Source organism: Bos grunniens, chromosome 23 (assembly GCF_055505025.1).
Source record: "Bos grunniens cultivar Pamir isolate PY7600 chromosome 23, Bosgru_T2T1.0, whole genome shotgun sequence".
Classification (NCBI taxonomy): Eukaryota; Metazoa; Chordata; class Mammalia; order Artiodactyla; family Bovidae; genus Bos; species Bos grunniens.
Genome location: NC_141187.1, coordinates 9,690,841 through 9,713,918, shown reverse-complemented (window position 1 = coordinate 9,713,918; position 23,078 = coordinate 9,690,841). Strand labels below are relative to the sequence as shown.

General features: G+C 41.0%; 1 protein-coding gene and 1 long non-coding RNA gene across 3 annotated transcripts in view; one reads left to right on the top strand and one right to left on the bottom strand.

The window, feature by feature from the left end:
• The window catches only part of NUDT3 (nudix hydrolase 3), a 123,569-nt gene that overhangs the window by 63,031 nt on the left and 37,460 nt on the right, over positions 1 to 23,078 (top strand). For both annotated transcript variants that reach the window (XM_086371210.1, XM_086371209.1), the window contains exon 2: positions 6,631 to 6,741. In XM_086371210.1, coding sequence (XP_086227336.1) covers positions 6,631 to 6,741 — 111 coding nt within the window. The remainder of the gene's footprint in view (positions 1 to 6,630; positions 6,742 to 23,078) is intronic.
• Positions 10,224 to 16,368, bottom strand: LOC147346614 (uncharacterized). The gene is made up of 2 exons (XR_015153021.1): positions 15,598 to 16,368; positions 10,224 to 11,903 (listed from the first exon to the last, which is right to left on the bottom strand). It is a non-coding gene; the product is annotated as an uncharacterized LOC147346614 (long non-coding RNA).

Here is a 23,078-nt window from a genome sequence, read left to right as displayed (position 1 = left end):
GCCTTCAGGTTTCCGTCCAAACTCTTTATAATTAGACCCCTGCCTTTTTGTTCAACCTCTCTAACCTCATCTATATGCTCTCTGCATTCCTGTTTTAAAAGCAGTTGTTTGTTCCCCTAGTTACTGGTCCATTCTTTCATTTGCTCATCAAACATTTTTTGGCCACCTGTATATATGGGTCAGGGGCTGTACTTAAGGATTGGGTGTGAGGCAATCAACTGCACCGGTCCTTAGACCTTTCACTGACCTTTCATACCATTAATCAGGATAGAATAGATTATGTTGCCTATCAGCCATGGGCTTTCAAAGGCTCTGTTCCACACAGGAGCTCTCTTCTGTTGAAGGGGCTTAGGCTTGTATCTGCACCAACTGGAACTCACCATGTTCTTGGACACTGTGACAGAGGAGGAGAGAGACTGCGTTGGCTTCTCCCTTTCTCAGCCCAAAAGTGACACGTCTCTTCTGCTCATATTTCGTTATGCAAAACTAGTCAAATGGTCCCACCTAACAGCAAAAGGAGGCTGGATACCGTAGGCAAGAGCAAGAAATATTTACTGAGCATTATGGTGTGTAGTCACTGAAATATAATCAGTCACCTGACTTCTTGTTGACCTTTGAATTTCTCAAGAGCTAGGGCTGTATCTGCCTTGCTTTGTATCCTAGGCACAGGGCCATATGGTAGGTTTCTGGTGGTTTTTGTTGTTGTTGAATGAGTGTCCTTTTTTTTCTCCAGATTTGTTTATTTTATTTTTGGTTCTGCTGGGTCTTGGTTGCTGCACAAGTTTTTCTCTAGTTGCTGTGTGTGGGCTCCTCGTTGTAGCTCTTATTGTGGAGCAGGGGGTCTGGGGCTGCAGCAGTTGTGGCTCCTGGGCTCCCAAGCACAGCCTCAGTAGTTGTGGTGCCGGGCTTAGTTGCTCTGTGGGATCTTTCCAGATTGGGGGTGGAACCCGTGTCTCCTGTGTTGGCAGGTGGATCCTTTACCACCGAGCCACCAGGGAAGCCCCAAGTGTCCTTCTTTGGCAGGTGGATCCTTTACCACTGAGCCACCAGGGAAGCCCCAGGTGTCCTTCTTTAACTTGAATTCAACTCAAATCACTTCTTTTAAGAAACTTTCCCTTACCACCCCCTACCGTCTCCTTGCAACCTGACTTTTCAGTCTGATTGTGATTTTCTCTGCATACCTCAACCAAAGCACTCCTCTCACTGTATTATATTCTTTTGGAAATTTGTATTAAGCAGTTTAAAACTTAAGAAATAAAACATTAAAAAAAAAAAAGAAATAAAACATTACTATTTTAGCTGCAGCCCTTTATGTATCTCTCTCCAGATCTATATTTTTTCACTGCACATTTGTCCCTAATCAACCCAGTGATTTTTTTCTGTGTCCTTGAGGATACTAAGTTGTCATGAATCCAAGAATTCATATATGGGTGGTTGTGTTCTGTGGGTTTGTTTATCCATTTCTGCCTGAATACCACTTGTCTCGATGCAGAGAGCTTCACAAAAGGTCTGGTACTTGGTTGGCCAGTTCCCAACTTTGATCTGCCTCAGAATTGCAGAGGTTCTAATCTACATCTCCAGTTCCTGGCTCCTTACAGTGCTTAATGAATATTTGTTGAATAAATGGCAATTTTTTTTTCCTCAGAGTGTCATTTTCAGAATCTTTTAGGAGCTTTGCCATTTAATCTCTTTTTAGATAATATGTATTTAAAAGTCAAGCTTCACAATAAGAATTTACTGAGCGAAACACCACTTACTGTAAGACAGGAAGAAGTAAAGTCTCTGGCGAAAATAAAGAATATTTTGTTTTTAGTTTTTGCAGTAAATTTTCAATGGGTTGTCAAGGAAACTTTCTGAGGAGAAGAACTATTTGCTGGTAATAGCGTTTGCTTTGAAGTATGACTACAAAGTAACGCGGCTGGCTTTCTCCAGCCTCAGTGTTGTATGTAGTCTTACCTCATAGAGTCGTCCTTTGAATGTAAAAAGCAATCACACTGGCTAGATTTACTAGCTAATATTTCGCATTGATTGATATTTAGAAGTTAAATTACTCTCTATGGTAGTTTCTTTTTCATTGCTTTAACTTTGAAATGTCCCTGTAAAGTTCTTTCATTTCGACTGAAACCTAATTGGATGGCCCTAGTCAGCCTCTGAAGCAAATGATTAGATTTAGAATGGCTGGTAAACACTTTGCCAAGAAGTGGGAGAACTGTAGGAAGAAAGACTACATGTTGTTATTTATATACCAAATCAGTGAAGGATTAACACATTTTTCTACTTTTCCTTCTGGAATCTCCCTTGCAGATTAAATAGATATGACATTATTTAAAGAGTTTTTGGAGGACTTTTTTTTTTTTTTAACTTTTGGCTTGAATTAATAAATGTGTTTATATTTGGGTTTATTTTTTTAATCAGAAATTTTTCGAAATGTATGATTGGCCACAGTTTTTGAGGAGAATGGGTATGGCAGTGATCCCCTTTTTCTTTAATGGGAGTGATTTTATATAATAATGAAACTAAGGATAGCCTTCCGGAAGGCCACTCCTCTGGAGTGTAGACTCTGAACAAGATAGTGGTGGCACTATTTAGGCTTTTAAAAAATTGGTGTGATTTGCATCCACCAGTCTCCTTTCTGTCTCTATGTATTTACCTATTCTGCATATTTTATATAAATGGAATTATACATAATGTGACGACTTTTTGAGTTTGGCTTTCACTTAACCATAATGTTGGCAAGGTTCATCCACTGCGTAACATTTATCAGAATGTTATTCCTCTTTATGACTGAAAACTAATCCTTTTATGTACATGCCACATTTTGTTTATCCACTCATGAGTTGATGGACATTTGAGTTATTTCTCCTGTTTGGTTATTATGAATAATACTGCCATGAGCACTTGTGTCTGAGGGTTAGAGTACCTGTTTTCAGTTCTTTGGGGTATGGTATATACCTGGGAATGGAATTGCTAGATCAGATGGTAATTTCATGTTTAACTTTTGGAGGAACCACCTGTTTTCTGCAGTGCCTAAACTGTTATATTCCTACCAGCAGTGTATGAAGATTCCAGTTCCTCTGCATCCTTGTCAGTACTTGTTATTTTAAAAACTATAACCATTCTAGTAGGTGTAAAGCGGTATCTCATGATGGGTTTACTTTGTACTTCTCTAGTGACTAATGATGTTGATCACATCTTTTCACATGCTTGTTGGCTCTTTGTATATCTTCTTTGGAGAAATGCTGTTGGTCATTTTTTTCCCTTGAGTTTTAAGAGTTGGGTATATATTTTGGATATTGGACCCTTATCAGATAATTTCCAAGAATTTTCTCCCATTCTGTAGATCATCTTTTCACATTCTTGATAATGTCCTTTGATGCACAGAAGATTGTGATTTTGATGACGTCCAACTCATCCATTTTTTGTTTTGTATCTCAGGTTTTTGTTGTCATGTCTTAAGAATTTGGCCTATCTTAGCAAATCCAGGATCATTAAGCTTTACCCCTGTTTATAGATATAGCTCTTAGGTTTAGGTTGTTGGTCCATTTGGAGTTAATTTTTGTATATAATGTGAAGTAAGAGTCCAGTGAAGACTCTTATTTAAAAGCATAATTTCATGAAACTGCCACATTGTACTTCCTTCCTTCCTCCCTTTGTCCTCCCATCCTCTCGCACTACCATTCTTCTTTTGGCCATGCTGCAAGGCTTGCAGAATCTTTGTTACCTGACCAGGGATTGAACCTGAGCCCTAACCACTGGGTCACCAGGGAATTCCCTCACTTTGTACTTTTAACATCCCTTGATTAAACATACATACGCACCAACCAAGAACTATTACAGATTTTCTTTTCTTTTTTTTTTTCTTTTGGCTGTTCCTTGTGGCTCTTTTCCCCAACTAGGGATCAAACCTGCACCCCCTGCAGTGGAAGTGTCTTAACTACTGGACTGCCAGAGAAGTCCCAGTTTATATTGTTTTAAGCTATTCCGTGTTGTATTAATCAAAGCAGAGTTTATATACATTTTAAAAAATAGTGCTTGTAAATTTAAGACAGTATTTTCTCAGCCCATGGGCTATATAGTGGTGACTGTATACGGATTCATGGATTTCCCTCTTACAGCTTGTGATCCCCTCTCAGTTTGCAGATCACAGATTTTTAGAGCAGCATCAGGAGAATCTTATCATTCATGACAGGAGGAAAGGGATTAAAGATGAAGAAAAAGGTAGTTTCCAAGGGCTGATGTTGCAGAGAGCTTAAATGGGAGAGAGGAAATGACGGGAGGAGAGTTACCTGGCAGGGAGTCACGGGACCCATGAGGGCCAGAGAGGAACGAGTGATTTCTTTCAGGCAGCAAAGGTGACTGCAGAGTAGCAGGTGAGTGCTGGGGCACGGAAGGGCAGACGGAGGATATGGTTTGGAATAGGGCCTGAGGCTCAGAAGACATCACCAGAAAGAGATTGTTTAGGGAGCAGTTGAGGATTCCTTTAGTTCTAGAAATAATGCCAACCCAACTCCATCTCCAAATGAGGAGTAAAGCTAACTTTGTTTAACATCTGTCCTAGAGAGGGTTAAGGAAAAGGAACTAGGGAAGTCCTAGATTTTATTTTAACCATGCCTAGAATTCTGCTTAAGTTTGAATTAGTAACCTATGTTCTAGATCAATATTTTGTGTTTGTTTGGTTTCTTTTCACTTCATTTTTTAAAAAATTAATTTTATTGAAGTATAGTTGATTTACAGTGTTGTGTTAGTTTCTGCTGTACAGCAAAGTGGCTCAGTTACACGTATGTATATTCTTTTCCATTATGGTTTATCACAGGATACTGAATATAGTTCCTGTGCTCTACAGTAGGACGTTGTTGTTTCTCTACCCTATATATAATAGTTTGCATTTGCTAATCCCAATCTCCTGATCCTTCCCTCCAACACCAGTGACCCCCCACCCTCCCACAACCACACGTCTTTTTGCTACGTCTGTGAGTCTGTTTCTGATAGATTCATTTTTGTCATATTTTAAATTCCACATACAAGTATATCATATGGTATTTGTCTTCCTTTTTCTGACTTACTTCACGTAGTATGATAATCTTTGGGTCCATCCATGTCACACAAATGACATTATTTCATTCTTCTTTTAGGACTGAATAATACCGCACTGTCTGTGTGTATATGTGTACACACATGCACACACGCCCTGCGTCTTCTTTGTCCATTCCTCTGTTGATGGGCATTTAGGTTGCTTCCGTGTCTTGGCTAATGTAAATAGTGGTAATGTGAACATAAGGGTGCATGCGTCTTTTCGAGGTATAGTTTTGTCTTGAGTATATGCCAAGAGTGGAATTGCTGGATAAGGAGCTGTTTTCCCTTGGAGAAAGCAGTGGCAACGCACTCCAGTGCTCTTGCCTGAAAAATCCCATGGACGGAGGACCCTGGTGGGTTGCACTCCATGGGGTTGCTGGGAGTTGGACTCGACTGAACGACTTCACTTTCACTTTTCACTTCCATGCATTGGAGAAGGATGGCAACCCACTCCAGTGCTCTTGCCTGGAGAATCCCAGGGACGGGGGAGCCTGGTGGGCTGCCATCTATGGGGTCGCACAGAGTTGGACACGACTGAAGTGACTTAGCAGCAGCAGCAGATACTGTTTTCTCTAGTGGCTGTCCTAATCTACATACCCACCAGTCGTATAGGAGAGTTCCCTTTTCTCCACATCCTCTTCAGCATTTAGTTATTTATTATTAAAATTTTTTCGGTTGCACTAGGTCTTTGTTGCTGCATTTAGTCTCTTCTCTAGTTGCAGAGCGTGGGGGCTCCTCTCGAGTTGTGGTGTGTGGACATCTCGTTGCAGTGACTTCTCTTGGTGCGGGGCACATGCTCTAGAGCACAGGGCTTCAGTAGTTGTGGCCACATGGGCTTAGTTGCTCCTTGGCATGTGGGATCTTCCTGGATCGGGGATCAGACCCAGGTCTCTTTACCACTGAGCCAGCAAGGAAGCCTTGTTTGTACTTTTTAGTAATGGCCATTAAGTGTCATTTCTTGATAAAAAGTTTCCTAGTAAAAGAATTCCAGTTTTACCTCAGGTGAAAGCATGACAACAAGAAATCTCCCTAGTCCTCATGTTGGTGAGAGCATTGGGTTCTCAGCGCTCGCTTAGAGCTTTGGGTCGTATGTAGTGTCAGCCTGTGGCCGTCAGATGGAGCGGGACCTGGGAGACACAGGAGTGAGAACCTTGGAGGGAAAGTTGGGACTGTGGGCCAGGGCCAGCTCTTCACAGTGCTCACAAGCTCATCAGTGCATCAGTGACAGTCTTGGTTTTGTTTTGTTTGTTTTGAGTGTTTTTGTCAGTTGCATGTTCAAAGGGCTAAAGAGAAAGAAACAAAGGAAAGGGTCGACAGGGCAAGTGACTGAGAATCTGCGGGATACACCTAATGGCCACTGGGTCAGATGCCCTTCTGCTGTCACTGGACAGATTGTCTGCTTTTCCAAACAGAAGTGGAAGCTACCTTAAAGTGATTTGGAGAGGTATCAACAAAGAATGGGTCCTAGGTACTTCTATTTGTGTGGCATTGAAACTCTGAATTTATATCAGTGTGGCTTTTTGAGTTTTAACGGCCCGCGTGACCTCTGACTTTCAGGTGCTACTTGTGAGCAGCAGTCGTCATCCAGACCGGTGGATCGTCCCTGGAGGGGGCATGGAGCCCGAGGAGGAGCCGGGCACCGCCGCAGTCCGTGAAGTCTGTGAGGAGGTACGCGCTGAGAATGATGTGGCTGCACCATGCGTCCATCACGGTCCTGTAGTTCTTTACTTTATCACCACTCCCTGTGTGAACAGACTCAGGGGCGCAGAGAAAAGGCGCTCAGCACTCACCTCATGCCTCCTTGATCAGAGAGGTGATGAGGTTGTGACATGGTGGTATTTACCAGGCTCTCTCTGCAAGGGGCGATCATAATAGTGACTGTGTGCAATTATACCAGGCAGTTCTCTCTGATTGCCCTTGGATCTCTGCCTGCTCTACCTCTGTTACCTGTGGCAGAAGATTGAGAATCAGATAGTTCATCAGCCCTAAGAAATAAGAGAAGGAGGCAGTATTTATACAAGCAACTTATTCTCGTTAACCTTTGCTTGAGGCTAAGGTAGTGTTAGTTCTCCTTTGCTTCCTGGGTCCTGGCAGTAGAGCAGTGGCTAAAGCAGAAGTTCAGTTTGCCAGAAGCTGTTAAAGGTGCAACTTGAGAGACAATAGTATCTTTTTTATTTGGTAACGTGATACCATATATGTTTTGAGTTCTTGGGCCATGCCCAGTGTATCTTACTGGATACTCTACAGTTAACAGTCAGAAGTCAGATCTTGGTGCTCTTACTTCAAGGGCTTATAGTTTTGTTGGTGAAACTGGTGAAATTGCAATTGCAATTCTAAACCAGGAGGAAGGAACTAGTGTTTCTCCACAGCCTCTTGTGGCAGCACCACACTCTGCTCTGCTTATGTTATCTTGTCTAAGAGTCCTGACTCAGTAATGTAATTTTTACCAGCCCCATGTACTTGCTTTGGCCACATAGTGCTTTTTATAGGTTCATTTCCTTGTTCCAGAAGGGACTTAAGACTGATTCTAAGAACGTATAAAATAGAGCTTAGAAAAGGTCTGCGTTCTGCATTTCTTTTGGGTCTAGCCCTTGCCAAAGTCTTCTTAGACTAATTTCACTTTAGAATACCCAAGGAATTCTTTCCTTGCTCTGAAGTCCTGCAGAGTTATGTTGGCTCATGACACTATTATTTTATCATATATTTGAGTATCTATAATTATATTGTAACCTCTGAGGACTAAGATTATGTTTCCTATTTTAAATCCTCCCTTCTTGTGCCTAGTACACAGCTGGGTGAATAGAACTTAATTAATACAAGCTTCTATGACAAATGGAACATAAAAATCCTGAAGAAATACCCAGATGGAAATCACCAGAGTTCTTTCTGGAGGATCTCAAAGGTTCAATTATTCAAATAAGTGTGGTAGGGTCAGCTGGTGGACCTAAGCTACATAGTTTAGATTTCAATCCAGTTGACTCCTGTGGGTTCCAAGGCACCCAAGGCAAAAGTGATGTTTGACAGAGTTATTGCAGCTCTTTAGATTGACAGGTTGTTGGAAGACCTGAAGTAGACTGATGGTTCTAGAATAGAGAGGAAGGAAAAAATTCCGAGACCTTGGGCAAACCTTGCAACTTGGTTTTAGAAGTTGTGGGGAGACAAGTTGACAGCTTTACCTCTGTAGAGCACATTTGGATTTGGCATCTTTCTCAGAAAAGTATCAGTTGCTACTCTGGTTGTTTTGAGTACCACGGTTGAAATGTCCCTCGGTTATACAAGTGCAACTAAGATGTCGAAAACTAGATGACTGCAGAAGGAAATGCAGTGAGGGAGTTGGAGAGGAAATACAGGGACCCTTTTGTTTCCTGGAAATTGCGTACCAGCCTTCAGCAGGTGGAGGAGGGGTAGAGTGGGCAGTAGAGGGGACTTGGGACAGCAGAAGGTAAGCAGTACAGCACAGGTAATTAGACTGCGCTTTTCATATGTTCATCACTTACCCACCTCCTGTCTTGAAGGGAATCCCAAGCTCAAAATTAAACCCTGCCTGCCATTCTCAGCCCTGAAGACTCCTGCTAGACCTTGAGCAAATTTTCCCCCTCCAGGGAAAAGAGTCATACCATACCCTGTTCTTTACTCCAGCATTATTGAGAGGATAAAGAATAAGTGTGTTAGTCGCTCAGTTGTGTCCGATTCTTTGCAACACCATGGACTGTAGCCCACCAGGCTCCTCTGTCCATGCAGTTCTCCAGGCAAGAACTCTGGAGTGGGTAGCTATTCCCTTTTCCAGGGGACCTTTCTGATCTAGGGGTTGAACCCGGTATCCTGCATTGCAGGCAGATTCTTTACCATCTGAGCCACCAGGGAAGTCCATAAATAAAATAAAGTACCAAATAAATCAGATATTTGTACAAACAATATAAGAGAAATGCATCATTACAGAGGCAAACATTTCACTGGCTTACATCAAAATAAAATGGGGGGGCCTGACTTTTCCAATTCTATGTCTGCTAACAGAGAATAAAACTTGAAATCAGTGAGGATGTAGGTAGATGTTTTTGATTGTTCTTGAAGGGTAGTTTTGTAAGCAGAAATCACTATTCAGGGATTTATTTAGTTTTCAAAATGTCATGACTTTATAAAAGCAGACATTCAAAAACTTAGTTCTTTCCTAATGCTTATACATCTGATGGCTGTATTATAAGCATAGGAGATTTTACTAGTCATTTTTAAGGGGCCTTTGGATAATACCTAGGCCAATTCATTGAAGACTTTCAGATGTTTCAGATTGCATTTATAGTAAATTTAATTAACCAGATTGATTTTTGAAGAACTTCAGTTGTCTGACTTTTAAAAAATGAAAGTGTTATGAGGCTCCTTATCAGTAATGTCATTAAACTTATAGCTAAGATGAATCTTAAATAGTGCCACAGTGCAGAGGTCCCCAACCTCTGGCATGTATGTAATGTCTGATAATCTGAGGTGGAGCTGATGTAATAATGATAGAAATAAAATGTATAATAAATGTAATGTTCTTAACATTGTTAACAATGTTCTTAATTCCAACCTGCCCCCCACCCCGCCAATTCCCCTACTCCTGGTTCATGGAAAATTGTCTTCCATTAAAACAGTCCCTGATGCCAAAAAGGTTGGGACCACTGCCATAGTGTACATAAATTTACTAAGATTTTCAACTTAAAATTCCCATTCAGAAATAAGGTATTCAATTATACAAGCCAAATCATTTTAAACATTACAAAATCATAAAATATGTCTGGCCTCCTTCACCTTTCCTGTTAAATGAGGCCAGGATTCAGAGTGTCCTGAAAGGAAAAGCTGGTCCAGTTACTATAACTCAGTCAGGACTGTCACTTCACTGGACTTCCCAGGTGGTTCAGTGGTTAAGACACTGAAGGGGACATGGCTTTGATCCCTGGTCAGGAAACTAGGATTCCACATGCCACTCGATGTGGACAAAAAACAGAAGGACTATAATTAAACAAAGATGCATGGTCATCATGCAGTCCACCTGGGTGGTGGTGGGTGTTGAGTGAGCCATCTGGAGTATCTGGCACACCAGCCTAATTTTGTGCTTCACCCTGAAGGTCTTCCTCCATGCAGTCTTTGTGATTCTGTCTTGTTCTCCCTGTGTGTTTCCATTGCAGTGTATTCCTAGCATCTTTTTTTTTTTTTTTTTGCCTCACCATGCAGCATGTGGGATCTTAGTTCCTTGACTAGGGATCGAACCTGTGCCCCTGCATTGGAAGACAGAGTCTTAACCACTGGACCACCGGGAAGACTGTATCCAGCATCATCTTTATCATGTTTTATTCATATCACTTGTCTAGTTGTCTTCTGTGCTAGACTTACATTCTGTGTAGCCAGATTCTGTTCCTTTTCAGTCACTGTTTAATCCCCAGTGCTTAACATATAACTAGTGCTCAAGAAAGGAAGTGCTACAGGTTTTGGGGTGACCACTAGAGCAGCCACATCAATGTGGTTGAGGTAGGCCCTTTTGGATTGCCAGGAGTAGACATGTATCTACAGGTCCCTCAGTTAATTGAGAGACAAGAATATGACAGTATCACAGCCGCTGCCCCATCAGACTGTGCAGAGCTGGGAACTCAGGCCCTGATGCCCAGGCAGGCCTTCTCACAGTGACTGGATGGACGGTGGGGACGCAGGGCAGCTCTCGGGCCTGGTCACCATGCCTCTCTTCCGCTGTGGAGGCACCGCCTTTCTGAGCTCTTCTCAGCCTTGCCTTCTGCTTATCACTTTTTGTTTGGTGCTCTTCCTGCCTTGTGTGTCACTAACCTATCTGTTGACTCACTTTGTGTGTCTCACACTCAGCTTTCCTGAGAAGAGGACTTGATTGGTTACAATCTCCAGGCATAGTTGCCACATCACATCCATTCTAGCCATTTGAAGATGTTTGATTTCTTATTCCTCTTAACTGAGCTCAGAATGGCAAGGTCATGTGCTTTAAAAGCATTGCAGTCTGTGCTTAAGTACTGCCTGCAGCAACTGGACCAGCGGTTCTGTGTGTGTAATAATACATTTATTAACACAGGGAAATATTTGCAGCAAATTCCCTAGAGATTAAAGTAGGGTATGAATCAGTGTTTATGATAGAAAACCACTTAGTGAAGCATAAATATGTGTCTACTTGTATAGAAAGAACAATACCATTGCAGGTGCCAAGCTCTGTTTAAGCATTTGTTGCCTTGTTTTTTCACCATACCTGATGAGGTAGTAACTGTTATCATCTACATTTTATAGGTGAGAAAAAAGTGAGATTGAGTAATTTGTGCAAACTAACTGTGCCCAGCTAGATGTGCTCAATGTGAAATTTGAATCCAAAACATCTAGTCTTAGCACCCATACTCATAATGCCTGGAAAGAATGTCCACCAGGTGTTCACAGTGGTTATCACTGGGTTAGCTCTTAGATTATCAAGTTTTCTGCATTAAACATATACTTGTTCCTAGGAATACTTTCTGAATAAACGTGAATGTAATGAGGTTATTAAGTCAGTCTAAACTCAACCTGCTCTGAAACTTGGTTCAACCCAGCTTAAAATTTTTAGCATATTGCCTGAATCTCAGAAACAGATCAATCTGTAGCACTTGAATCATTACCAGTCACCACATTTAAAGAACTGAACTCTTCCCTTGTGGAAACTTGCCTTCATTTTTCAGTTGTTTTTAAAGTCCTGCTAGAGTGATCCCTCAAAGGGTTGGAAGGACGAGGCTTTCTCCCAGGGCTGGCCACGGGCCTTGGTCACAGTGCATCTCTAGCAGAGGCTTGTATGAGCCAGCCATGTGATGCTCTCTCTGGAATAAAAAGGAAAAGCAGTTCTTTGTGTGGTTTTCAGAGCTATTCTTTCTTGTTAATTCAATGGGAAAGGTAAAACTGCTGGCTGACAGGGAAGAAAGAGAAGCTGGATCTGAAACTGTTCTGTCTTCTGTGCAGCTGTTAAATTTCCATCTCTTTCACCCATTGTCACCTCAGCCAAACCAAGAGTGTTACCACAAAGATATAGAACATCTGAAAACAGAAACGGAAAAATTATGTGCATAGCTGCAGCTGTATTCTCTTCAAGGGTGACAAAGATGGGTACCTTCTGCCTTTAGAGAAATGTAGCCGGCGATAACGGAGAGTTAGGTCAAATGCCAGTTCCTTCTGTCTGCTGCCTCATGTCTGGGCAAGGCCCACATCCATCTCCATTTCTAGCATATAATCTATAAAGTTTCTGTAGGTAGCCTGATAATTAACCTTTGGCACAGACCTAGCTTAAAAAAAAAACAAAACCTGTTCCTGACCTCATCGGCTGTGTCCCTACACCTCACTTCTCCTCTGCGCCTTCAGGCTCTGGCCATCTGTTGTGCTGCCACATAAACGCACCATCATGGAGAGTTCTTAGTGTCAGTGATGTCACTTTAAACTTTCTTGTACCTTGCTGCCCTTCTTCAGGTTTTTGTTTTTGTCTGTGCTGCCCGTGCAGCTTGTGATATGTTAGTTCCCCAGCCAGGGATCGAACCCATACCTCCTACACTGAATGTACGGTTTTAACCCCTGGATCGCCAGGATAGAATTCCCTCAAATTTTTGATACGCTGTCTTATATAAACGTTTCACAGCATATTTGATTTTATTCACCTTCATTCAAGATAGTTTTTTGAACATCTGTTGCTAAGTCACTTCAGTCATGTCCAACTCTGTGCAACCCCATAGATGGCAGCCCACCAGGCTCCTCTGTCCCTGGGATTCTCCAGGCAAGAACACTGGAGTGGGTTGCCATTTCCTTCCCCAATGCATGAAAGTGAAAAGTCAAAGTGAAGTCACTCAGTCATGTCTGATTCTTTGTGACCCCATGGACTGAAGCCTACCAGGCTCCTCCATCCATGGGATTTTCCAGGCAAATGTGCTGGAGTGGGGTGCCATTGCCTTCTCCATTTGAACATCTAGATGTCTTAATATGGTACCAAGGATCATGGTTGCAAAGCTGTTTCTTGATTATCTCAGCCTTACTTAAGTCAAACCCATCAAGAATTTATCATAATCCTTCTTGATCTCGTTTTATTTTCAGATAAAAACATGGAAAGTGAAACAGTGAACTTTATTTTAAGAATCTGTGTCTTTTTATCCTAATTCCTGTACTATGTGTTCCCTGTCCTTCCAAAAAAAAAAGGTTGTATGATCTTACATATGTAACATAGCAACCAGAAGGCTCCCTATGGTATCTCAGAACTGTTTGATAGAGAAGCAGTGTTTCGTGTCTTTTGTTATATACAAGTAGAACATTTGAAAAGCCTGTGACTACTGGGGAATAATTTGAAACACTGTTTTTTCAACTTTTATTAGCTCACAGTGTTTGACTCTGTGGAGTGGAGAGAAAAGTGAAGGCTCTGTATGACTGTGCTGTGTTTTCATCTCTACTTTCTGGCCCCAGCCTAAACAGTTGTGAAGGGAAAGTGGGCATATGGTATCATAGAATCTATTAGGGAAATAACTTTAATCTTTAAAAAAATGTCAGGACTTTAACCATAAAATATGTATCATAACATATTAAGAATACTTTCAGTCATTTCAGCATGGTAAATAAAACAGGGTAAAGGGATCTCTAGCTCATAAGCCCATAGGGAAGCAGACAGGTGGTTGACGGTGGGTGTGGCTCTCATACAGTGGGGAGAGCCTACCCTAGGCCAGAGGCAGCTTCTGTCAGGCCCAGCCAGTAGTTCTCATGTGGCGATTAAGACCCAGTGTGACTGCTATTTTAAGAGAAGCATGAAAACTGGATAGTGAGATGTCCTGATCTTTCAATGTAGACAACTAATTTTTAAAAATTGTTTTTAAAATGTTGTAATCAAATAGTATATGCATAGTAGATTAAAACCACAGTAGTAGTACTAAAAGGCTCATAATGGAAAACAACCAAAAGACATGTTCTTAATTAGGTGTATGATGTGTGTTACAGATTTTTACTTTATTTTGAACTGTAAACTGGTAAGCCTCCAAACTTTTGGAAGAAGATAGTTTTATTTTTTAGTCTCCTACATGATGGCAACCCACTCCACTAATCTTACCTGGAAAATCCCATGGACAGAGGAGCCTGGCAGGCTATAGTCCATGGGGTCACAAAGAGTTGGACACAACTGAGTGACTAAACAATAGGAACAACAACATGATGAATGAAGGCAAATAAAGGTTTTTAACCTTGGACCTATTGGGTTGTTTAATAGAAGTGTCAACACGAGAAACTATATCCAGATGTAAGTTACTGTAAATCTCAAGAGCGATCACAAACCAACCCTGTTTATTTGTTGAAAACCAGGCTTTATTTAGATAGCATTTTCTGAATTTCTATTACTTAATTTTTAAGGAACTTCAAATCACATGAATATGAGTTACTAATAATAATGTTCTGTGTGCTATGTTTAGTCGCTCAGTCGTGTCTGACTCTTTGCAACCCCATGGACTGTAGCCTGCCAGGCTCCCCTCTCCATGGGATTCTCCAGGCAAGAACACTGGAATGGGTTGGCATGCCCTCTTCCAGGAGATCTTCCCAACCCAGGGATCAAACCCAGGTCTCCCACATTGCAAGCAGATTCTTTACCATCTGAGCTACCAGGGAAGCCCAAGAATACCGGAGTGGGTAGCCTGTCTCTTCTCCGGGAGAACTTCCCAATAATAATGTACTTGTATGGCTATGTGCTATGTGCGCTAAGTCACCTCAGTCGTGTCTCTTTGTGACCCTATAGACTGTAGCCGACCAGGCTCCTCTGTCCATGGGATTCTCCAGGCAAGAATACTGGAGTGGATTGCCATGCCCTCCTCCAGTGTGTGGCTATGTGCACCTATAGATTTATCTTCAAAACTGATTTAAGGGAATTCCCTGGCAGTCCAGTGGTTCAGATACCACAATTCCACTGCAGAGGGCCGAGGTTCAATCCCTGGTCTGGGAGCTAGGATCCCACAAGCCATGTGGACAAAAACAAATAAATAGATAAAAAAAATAGCAAAAGATCTTTCTATATGTTTGAAATTTTTCAAAATAAAAAGTTGGGAAGAAAGTAGACATATATATCATTTGCCAGTTATACTCAGAAGCTTCAGGAGGAAACCATGAAGTACAACAATATGATGGATGTCACTTTCCCCAAGAAAATATATGTTTTTATAAGTACTACTCTGTCTTTGTTTTTACTTTGTAAGAAGGTAGTTATTTTTAGCTTCTTTGTCAAAGCATTACAAAATGTAAGAATCATGTCTATTAATGCATTGTATATAATTATCTTATTCTTATAATTTATTCTTCTCCAAGAATTTAGTGGAAAATGTGGTTCAGTGATAAAACATTTCAGGGAAGCCTTTGTTCACCTGACATGTGCATACGTGTTTGTGTTTGGGAACATATTTATTCTGCCCTCCTAAAAAATCATACACACAAGAGTATAGCGAAAGAAGTTAAGAGCTTTTCCTTAGAAAAAATCATTTAGAATGTAGAAAACGAACAGAGAAAACATACCATGTCTTAGATGGAAGCTGGGGTGAGGCCGTTTTATGTTAGAGGGCAGATTGAATCCCGAAGATCTCTGGCAAAGGCCCTCAAGTAAATCCGTATTGAATCTCCTGTTTCTGGCAGCTGAGAACTTAGAAAGGGCCTTTCCTCTCAGTTACAGTTCAGGGATGAAAGGAGACCTTGGCATAGACACCGCCTCCAGTGGAGGGCTTGGCTGAGGCAGCTGTGATAATCCCTCTGCTCCGTTTTTGCTCTGTGCTCACATGATCAGGAGTTGAATTCAGCTCTGGCCCCAGAGCAAGGAAGGGCTCTCTCTCCTTTCAGAGGAGGGCGCCTCTCTACTCCCAGGCAGCTAAGAAATAGTAAATGGCTACTCCTAGGTTACTTCCATCATGATTTCTGGAGTCAGCCTTAAAACGGTTGAGAATTTTTAGTGACTGTCAGTTTTGCATTTGTAAAGCTATTTAATAGATACTCTTGACTTTATGAAAATTGATTCAATATTACATTTTTTTGTTAGTGACTGTGTTAAATACACAGATGCTTCTGACTAGGAATTTCCATTAGAATGATTTGTAGACATTTTAATCTTAAGAATAGAAACAGTATAATCTGAAGCGGACTCTTGGTATGGGGCTTTTAAGTGCACCCTCTTGCATTCTGTGGTGCTATTAGTGTAGCCAGTTTACTTGATTTAGTAATTGAGCTTGGTGACCACTTCAGCTTCCCACTTTTCTAATTTTAAAAGTAATGCGTGTTCCTAGCAGAAAGAAAAACCTGTAAGTACAAAAATGACAGTATGTTACTGTAGTTCTGTGGCTGATTTTTTTTTCTCCAACTGTTTAACTATGAAATTTTACATACATGTAAATTGATCCTTTTGAACTGTGGTGTTGGAGAAGACGCTTGAGAGTCCCTTGGACTGCAAGGAGATCCAACCAGTCCATCCTAAAGGAGACCAGTCCTGGGTGTTCATTGGAAGGACTGATGCTAAAGCTGAAACTCCAATACTTTGGCCACCTCATGTGAAGAGTTGACTCATTAGAAAAGACCCTGATGCTGGGAGGGATTGGGGGCAGGAGGAGAAGGGGACGACAGAGGATGAGATGGCTGGATGGCATCACTGACTCGATGGACATGAGTCTCAGTGAACTCCAGGAGTTGATGATGGACAGGGAGGCCTGGCGTGCTGCGATTCATGGGGTCACAAAGAGTCGGACACGACTGAGCGACTGAATTGAACTGAACTGAAGTATAATTTTAAAATAGTGAAACAAACAATGTATCCCTTCTTCTAGATATAATATCTGTTGACTTGTTGCATATTTGCCTTACCTCTCTGTGTTTATATCCACACCCTTTTTTGACTATGCCATTTGAAAGTAAATTGTAGCTGTCATGGCACATTACCTCAAAATTCTGTTCTTTCTTCAGCATGAATCTCTTTAAGGCCAGTCCCTTACATTACTACATACCATTGTTGCACCTGAGATTCATAATAACTCCATAATGTCATCGAATATTTACTCCATATTCAAATGTCCCCAGTTATCATGAAATATCTATTACACCTGTTTGTTTTCTCACACATTGCAGTTGGTGGTATGCCTTTTCAGGCTCTATGCTATGATAGAGATATATTTATACCATAAATAAAATCATACACTAAGCCTTTCCACACCCTGCTGACCGTAATGGTGACTTTTTAACAGTCTAGTGACGTTGTCTAATAGACTGTCGCACATTCTAGTTTTGTTTGATCATTTCTTTCAGGTGTCTTTTAATTTATTTCCTTTTCTTCTGTATTTCCAGCAACTTACTTAGAGCAGTGTTATCTGGTAAAATTTTCTGAAGTGATCCATATCTGCAGTGTTCGGTGTGGTAGCACTAGCCATATATGTCTTTGTAAACCAATAACAATTAAAATTCAATTCCTTAGTCACATACACATTTCAAGTTCAGTAGCTACATGTGGATCGTGGCCACCACGTTGAATAGCACACAGATAGAGGCTTGATGAGATTGAGGAGAAGCATTTTTGACGAGTTGCCACATAGGTGATATCATGTGCTTCCTTGTACTTAAAGTCAGGAGGCACATCGTATCAGGCTGCCTTGCCGTTAATGATAAAATGTTTGATCAGGTAATAATTGACAGTTTATCGTAGAAGTAGATTTCTCCTTATGCAGCAAAACTGGTAAGTAATCTATTGAACAATTCTTCCAGGCTATATGAATGTCCTCTGTCTCCCAACAGCCCAACAGTCTTTAAGATAATAGTTTTAGCATCTACTGCTGAACCTTGGAGAAGGCAATGGCACCCACTCCAGTGCTCTTGCCTGGAGAATCCCATGGAGGGAGGAGACTGGTGGGCTGCAGTCCATGGGGTCTCGAAGAGTCGGACACGACTGAGCGACTTCACTTTGACTTTTCACTTTCCTGCATTGGAGAAGGAAATAGCAACCCACTCCAGTGTTCTTGCCTGGAGAATCCCAGGAACGGGGGGAGCCTGGTGGGCTGCCGTCTATGGGGTTGCAGAGTTGGACACGACTGAAACGACTTAGCAGCAGCAGCAACTGAACCTTACCAAATCAGATATTATAGCAGAGACTGAAGAACAGTGGTTTTCTAATTCTTTTTTTCCTAAGATGAAATTCTTCTTTAAAGGAAAGTTCTCTTCTTCCTCCCTCCCCCCTTTTTCCTTATTTTAAATAACCCCACTGAACTAATAGATTTTCCTATTTTTTTCCCATTATATTACAAGCAGTTACTGTCTTTATTCTCTTTGATTTAATTATCGCAAATTTGACCAGTGTGTGCCCTTTCAGGTAGCCCCCTGTGTACTTTGGACACGGCCCTTCATCGTGTGAGCACTTCTTGCCCTGTAATGCAATAAGGTATTCCGGGCTCACCTTTTTGTTGTTGTTGTTTGTTGTTTGGGGGATTTTAAATTCTGTTTTGTTTTTTATTCTTCCAGGCTCACTTTGAATTTTCCTGTCCCAGACTTGTCAGCCATTTCTCCAGAGAATTCCCTTCTAGTGGAGAATGTTCTTTAGAAACCAGGGTTACGGTGCTGGGTGTGTTCACTGCTACTAGGGTGTCATTGCTGCTAGGCTCCTTTAGTAGATAGTAATAAAAAAAAATTTTTAAAGAATAATTTACATTTCAAATTTAACAACTTTTTTCTTAATATTTGTGATCTTTTCCCTTAAGATACTGTTTCTTAACAGCATTCTGATAACATTGTTATTGGTTTCTAATAACATTATTTGCTTTATCATATTATAAATAATGTGACTATCAGTCGCATTATTGATATTATTAGGAGAAGCTTTATAGAGACTGAGAATTCTAGGCTGTATAATGTGAACCTTCTGGTTTCAGGAAGAGTACTGGGATGGGTAGAATAGAATAGCTCTTGGTACATTTTGGATTATTTAGGAGTTGACTCTGTTGATTTGATTCGGTGGTAAATGAATGACAAGACCATTCATAAAGACCATATTAAAGAGGAAGTAATTGGCATCAGCAAGAGAGTGTTACTTATTTTTTCTTTGTAAACCTAGATTATAGTTTGATTTACAGTGTACCTAATGTACTTTACCCTGTTTTGGGGAACCACTTTCAGACATAGAAGTAGTAAAATGAGTTAAGAAACATAACCTAAGAACTGGGTAGGGAGGTTTTCATGTTGCTTCTGTGTAATCTTTGGCCTGTGCTGCTCTTGCTGCTAAGTCGCTTCAGTTGTGTCCGACTGTGCGACCCCATAGATGGCGGCCCACCAGGCTCTGCCGTCCCTGGGGTTATCCAGGCAAGAGTACTGGAGTGGGTTGCCATTTCCTTCTCCAATGCACGAAAGTGAAAAGTCAAAGTGAAGTCGCTCAGTCGTGTTCGACTACTAGCAACCCCATGAACTGCAGCCTACGAGGCTCCTCTGCCCATGGGATTTGCCAGGCAGGAGTACTGGAGTGGGGTGCCGTTGTCTTCTCCGTCTCTGGCCTGTAGGTGCCCTTTATTGTGTGGGTTAGTGTAGGCATTATATGGGTGGCCCCTTATATGGACAGGTAACCATTTTCTAACTCTCTTTGTACATTTGCAAATGACTGCTTAAATCGGAGTGGTTCTCAACCTTGTCAGGCTCAACACTTCCTTTCTATAGTAGATAAGTATTTTCCTACCTATGTATGCTTGTGTGTGTGTGTGTGTGTGTGTGTGTGTGTATCTCCTCTATTAATGTTCACAGACTAGAAAGGAATTGAATTCTAGGCTCAAATAGTTAAAATGAGATTTCCCACCCACAAAATTGTGTGGCAAGACTTTGAAAAGTCATGTAGGGCAGCTCTTGGGCGAGATCAGTCTTCCTATTATGGGGCATCTAGCTTTCCTGCTTTCTTCCTGTTGGTGCCACCTGTTCTCATCCATCACTGTGACAAGCAAAAACGCCCTCATTCATCTCCATAGCGCCCCCGAGGGCCGTTACGCTTGTGGAGGAGCTCTTACTTTGAATGGTCTGGAGGTTCTTTTGTCCCTGCCACTCCCAGATGCTAGTTTCTTACTCTTCCTTAATTGGTAACTGTTGGTCAGGCTCTCACTATCAGTCTGGTTAGGTTTGGGACTGGTGTCCTGAACACCACAGATGGAGTAAAGGGGAAAAACAGGCTGTGGACATAGCAGGATGGCAGAGGGCCTTGACAGCCTGGTAGAGAGGCATTCAAAGTTGAGGAGGTTACAGGACCTGGGTACCTTGGTGAGCATGGAGTGCGGCTCAGTGATGTGAACTCCTGGAACAGAGACGAAGAAACTGACTGTTATTCTTCCCTTGGCTTTCCTACTTCTTAGTAGAGAGGAAATAATAATGAGTGGGGGAAAAATACATCTTGCTGGTCATCAAATAAGTGCAGATTAAAATAAGCCAGAAAAAGAATTAAAATAACCCAGTATCTTGATCTTATCAAGTTAGACAAGATTTTAAAATTTTATTCTATTGATGATGATTAAGGAATAGGCAGTATGTTTTAAGAGTCTTAAAAATGTCTGTCTGTACTATTTGGGAACTGTACACCAATCATTCCAGCTGCTTTCCATTTCAGGACATGCCACAGATCTGACAGTGCATATGGTTCTCTCCAGCTGGAGAACCTGCCCTGTCCCCTTGCTACCTGGGCACATCTCTGAGTTTTCTGCTCAGCTACTACATTTTATGAATGCTTGCATGACTTTTATAAATGTTTTTTCCATTATAAGTTTTAAGTATATTTTCCCCATATATTCTCAATGTGGACATTTTGAAAAACAGAAAAATAAAAAGAACAAAATTGTAAATGTTCATATTCCCTGTCAGTAACATTTTGGTGTATTTTCTGTCAGCTTTCCTACTTGATTATAGGCTTCTCAGTGTTATCCTCAAATATCAAACGTGAAAGTGAACTGGAAGGTTTAAAATATTTTTTTAATTAAAAAAGTTTTCTAACTTTTCTCTTCTTTGTCATTTTTGGTTATCCCAGCCCTTCTTCTTCTCGTGCCACAGGCTTGGAAGCCTTGACCAAGTCTTACAACTTTCTGTGCCTCTTGGCGTATACCTGAGCCAAGCATGTTGACTTCTAAATATATGTAAAGGAATGCTTATAATAGCAAAAACTGGAGACAGTCTAAATGTCCATCAGTAGGAGAATGATTATATCAGTCATGGCAGTTTGTATTATGTATTATCCAGCAGCAGGTTAAAGAAGATAAAGGAAATCTGTATATCCCAACTTGGAAAGTCCTCTGAGACGCTTAGTTAAATGAAATTTTAGTTACCTTGGGGCGGGGACTTCCCTGACCATCCAGTGGTTGGGACTCCATGCTTCCATTGCAGGGAGCATGGGTTTGATCCCTGGTCAGGAAGTCCTACATGCTGTGTGGTGTGGCAAAAAAATAAATAAAGTCACTGGAGAGGGGATGATCATATAAGAAAATAAATAACTGTTGGGGAAGGAAGTTGAACTAGGGGGAAGCCCCTGGAAATTTTCTTTTATCTAACTCTCTCGCTTTCTTTTTTTTTTTTAGTTTTAGTTTTTTTTTACAACCCCGGAGTCTGGGGAGAAATGTGGACAGATCAAGTAGTTGTAAAAGTCAGTATTTAAAGTGCTTAATGGCATAGCCATGATCCCCCAAGGAATTCTAAGGGGATATATCTGGGTTCAGAAAGATTAAAGTTAGAACTGCTAAAATTTTGTTCTGTATTGTCTTCTCTTTAAGTCCAAGGAAATGAAAGCAAATCCATCTCTGGGGGGCAGATGGCAAGGCTTCAGTTACATTTTTTGTTTTTATTTTCACTTTTTTTGTGTGTGTGTGATTTTATTTTATTTTATTTTTTTTAATTTTATTTTATTTTTAAACTTTACAATATTGTATTAATTTTGCCAAATATCGAAATGAATCCGCCACTGGTATACATGTATTCCCCATCCTGAACCCTCCTCCCTCCCCATACCATCCCTCGGGGTTGTCCCAGTGTGCCAGCCCCAAGCATCCATGCAAGCTTATTTTTAGCTTTGAAACGATCTTAGCATTTGAAGAATTTTTTTTTTTTTTTTTTTTAATTAGAATGATGGTGAAGATAACGTTATTGGGGCAAGGGATGGTTCACATGGAGATCATCAAGATCATTTACTGTTTCCAGATGACTCAATTAATCCTTAAAGGAGTATGACTAGAAGTACTCCATGAAGAATCATCAAATGCGCTAATCTCCTTGAGAGTATTGCAACTGGGTAGATTTATGTGAACTCTTTTATTGGTGCCACTGACACAGTTATATATTCGGAAACTGTTACATTGCTCCTTCACAAAACTTAAAACAATAATCATGTTATCTCACAGTTTCCATGAGATGTGAATTCAGACAAAGTGCAACAGGGATGACTTAACCATGGTGTCTGGCGCTTCAGCGGAAAGAATCAAAAGACTAGGAACAGAACACTATTGGGAAAAAAGCTTAAATAACTTTTTCTATTAGGCTTCCAGGACACCACTCTTTTCTGACTTCTGTCCTCCATCTGAGTGTCTGCTGATCCTCCCTGAAGGTTGAATGTCCTGAAGTTTGGTTCTTCCTTTTCTTTCTTTGTCTCTCATCTACTTCTTGTTGATCTTATCCAGTCTCAAGGATTTAAATACAGTAGGTGAGTGATTGGGTTAGTGGGTGGGTAGGTTGGTAGGTGGATGGATGACCCATTTATCCCTAACCGTTTAGCTGTCCTTAATCTGCCTACTTGGCATTTCCATTGGGATGTACAACAGGCGTCTGAAACTTAAGATGTATAACTAAACCTCTGAGCCATTATCTTCTCCATCTCAGTAAATGTCCACTTCATCTCCTTCCAGTTGCTTAACTCAGAAAACTAAGAGTCATCCTTGATTTCTTTTTCTCACACCCAATATTTAGTTCATTAGTCCATTCTATTGGCCCTACCTTCAAAATACATATATACAGATTCCTGCCTCTTC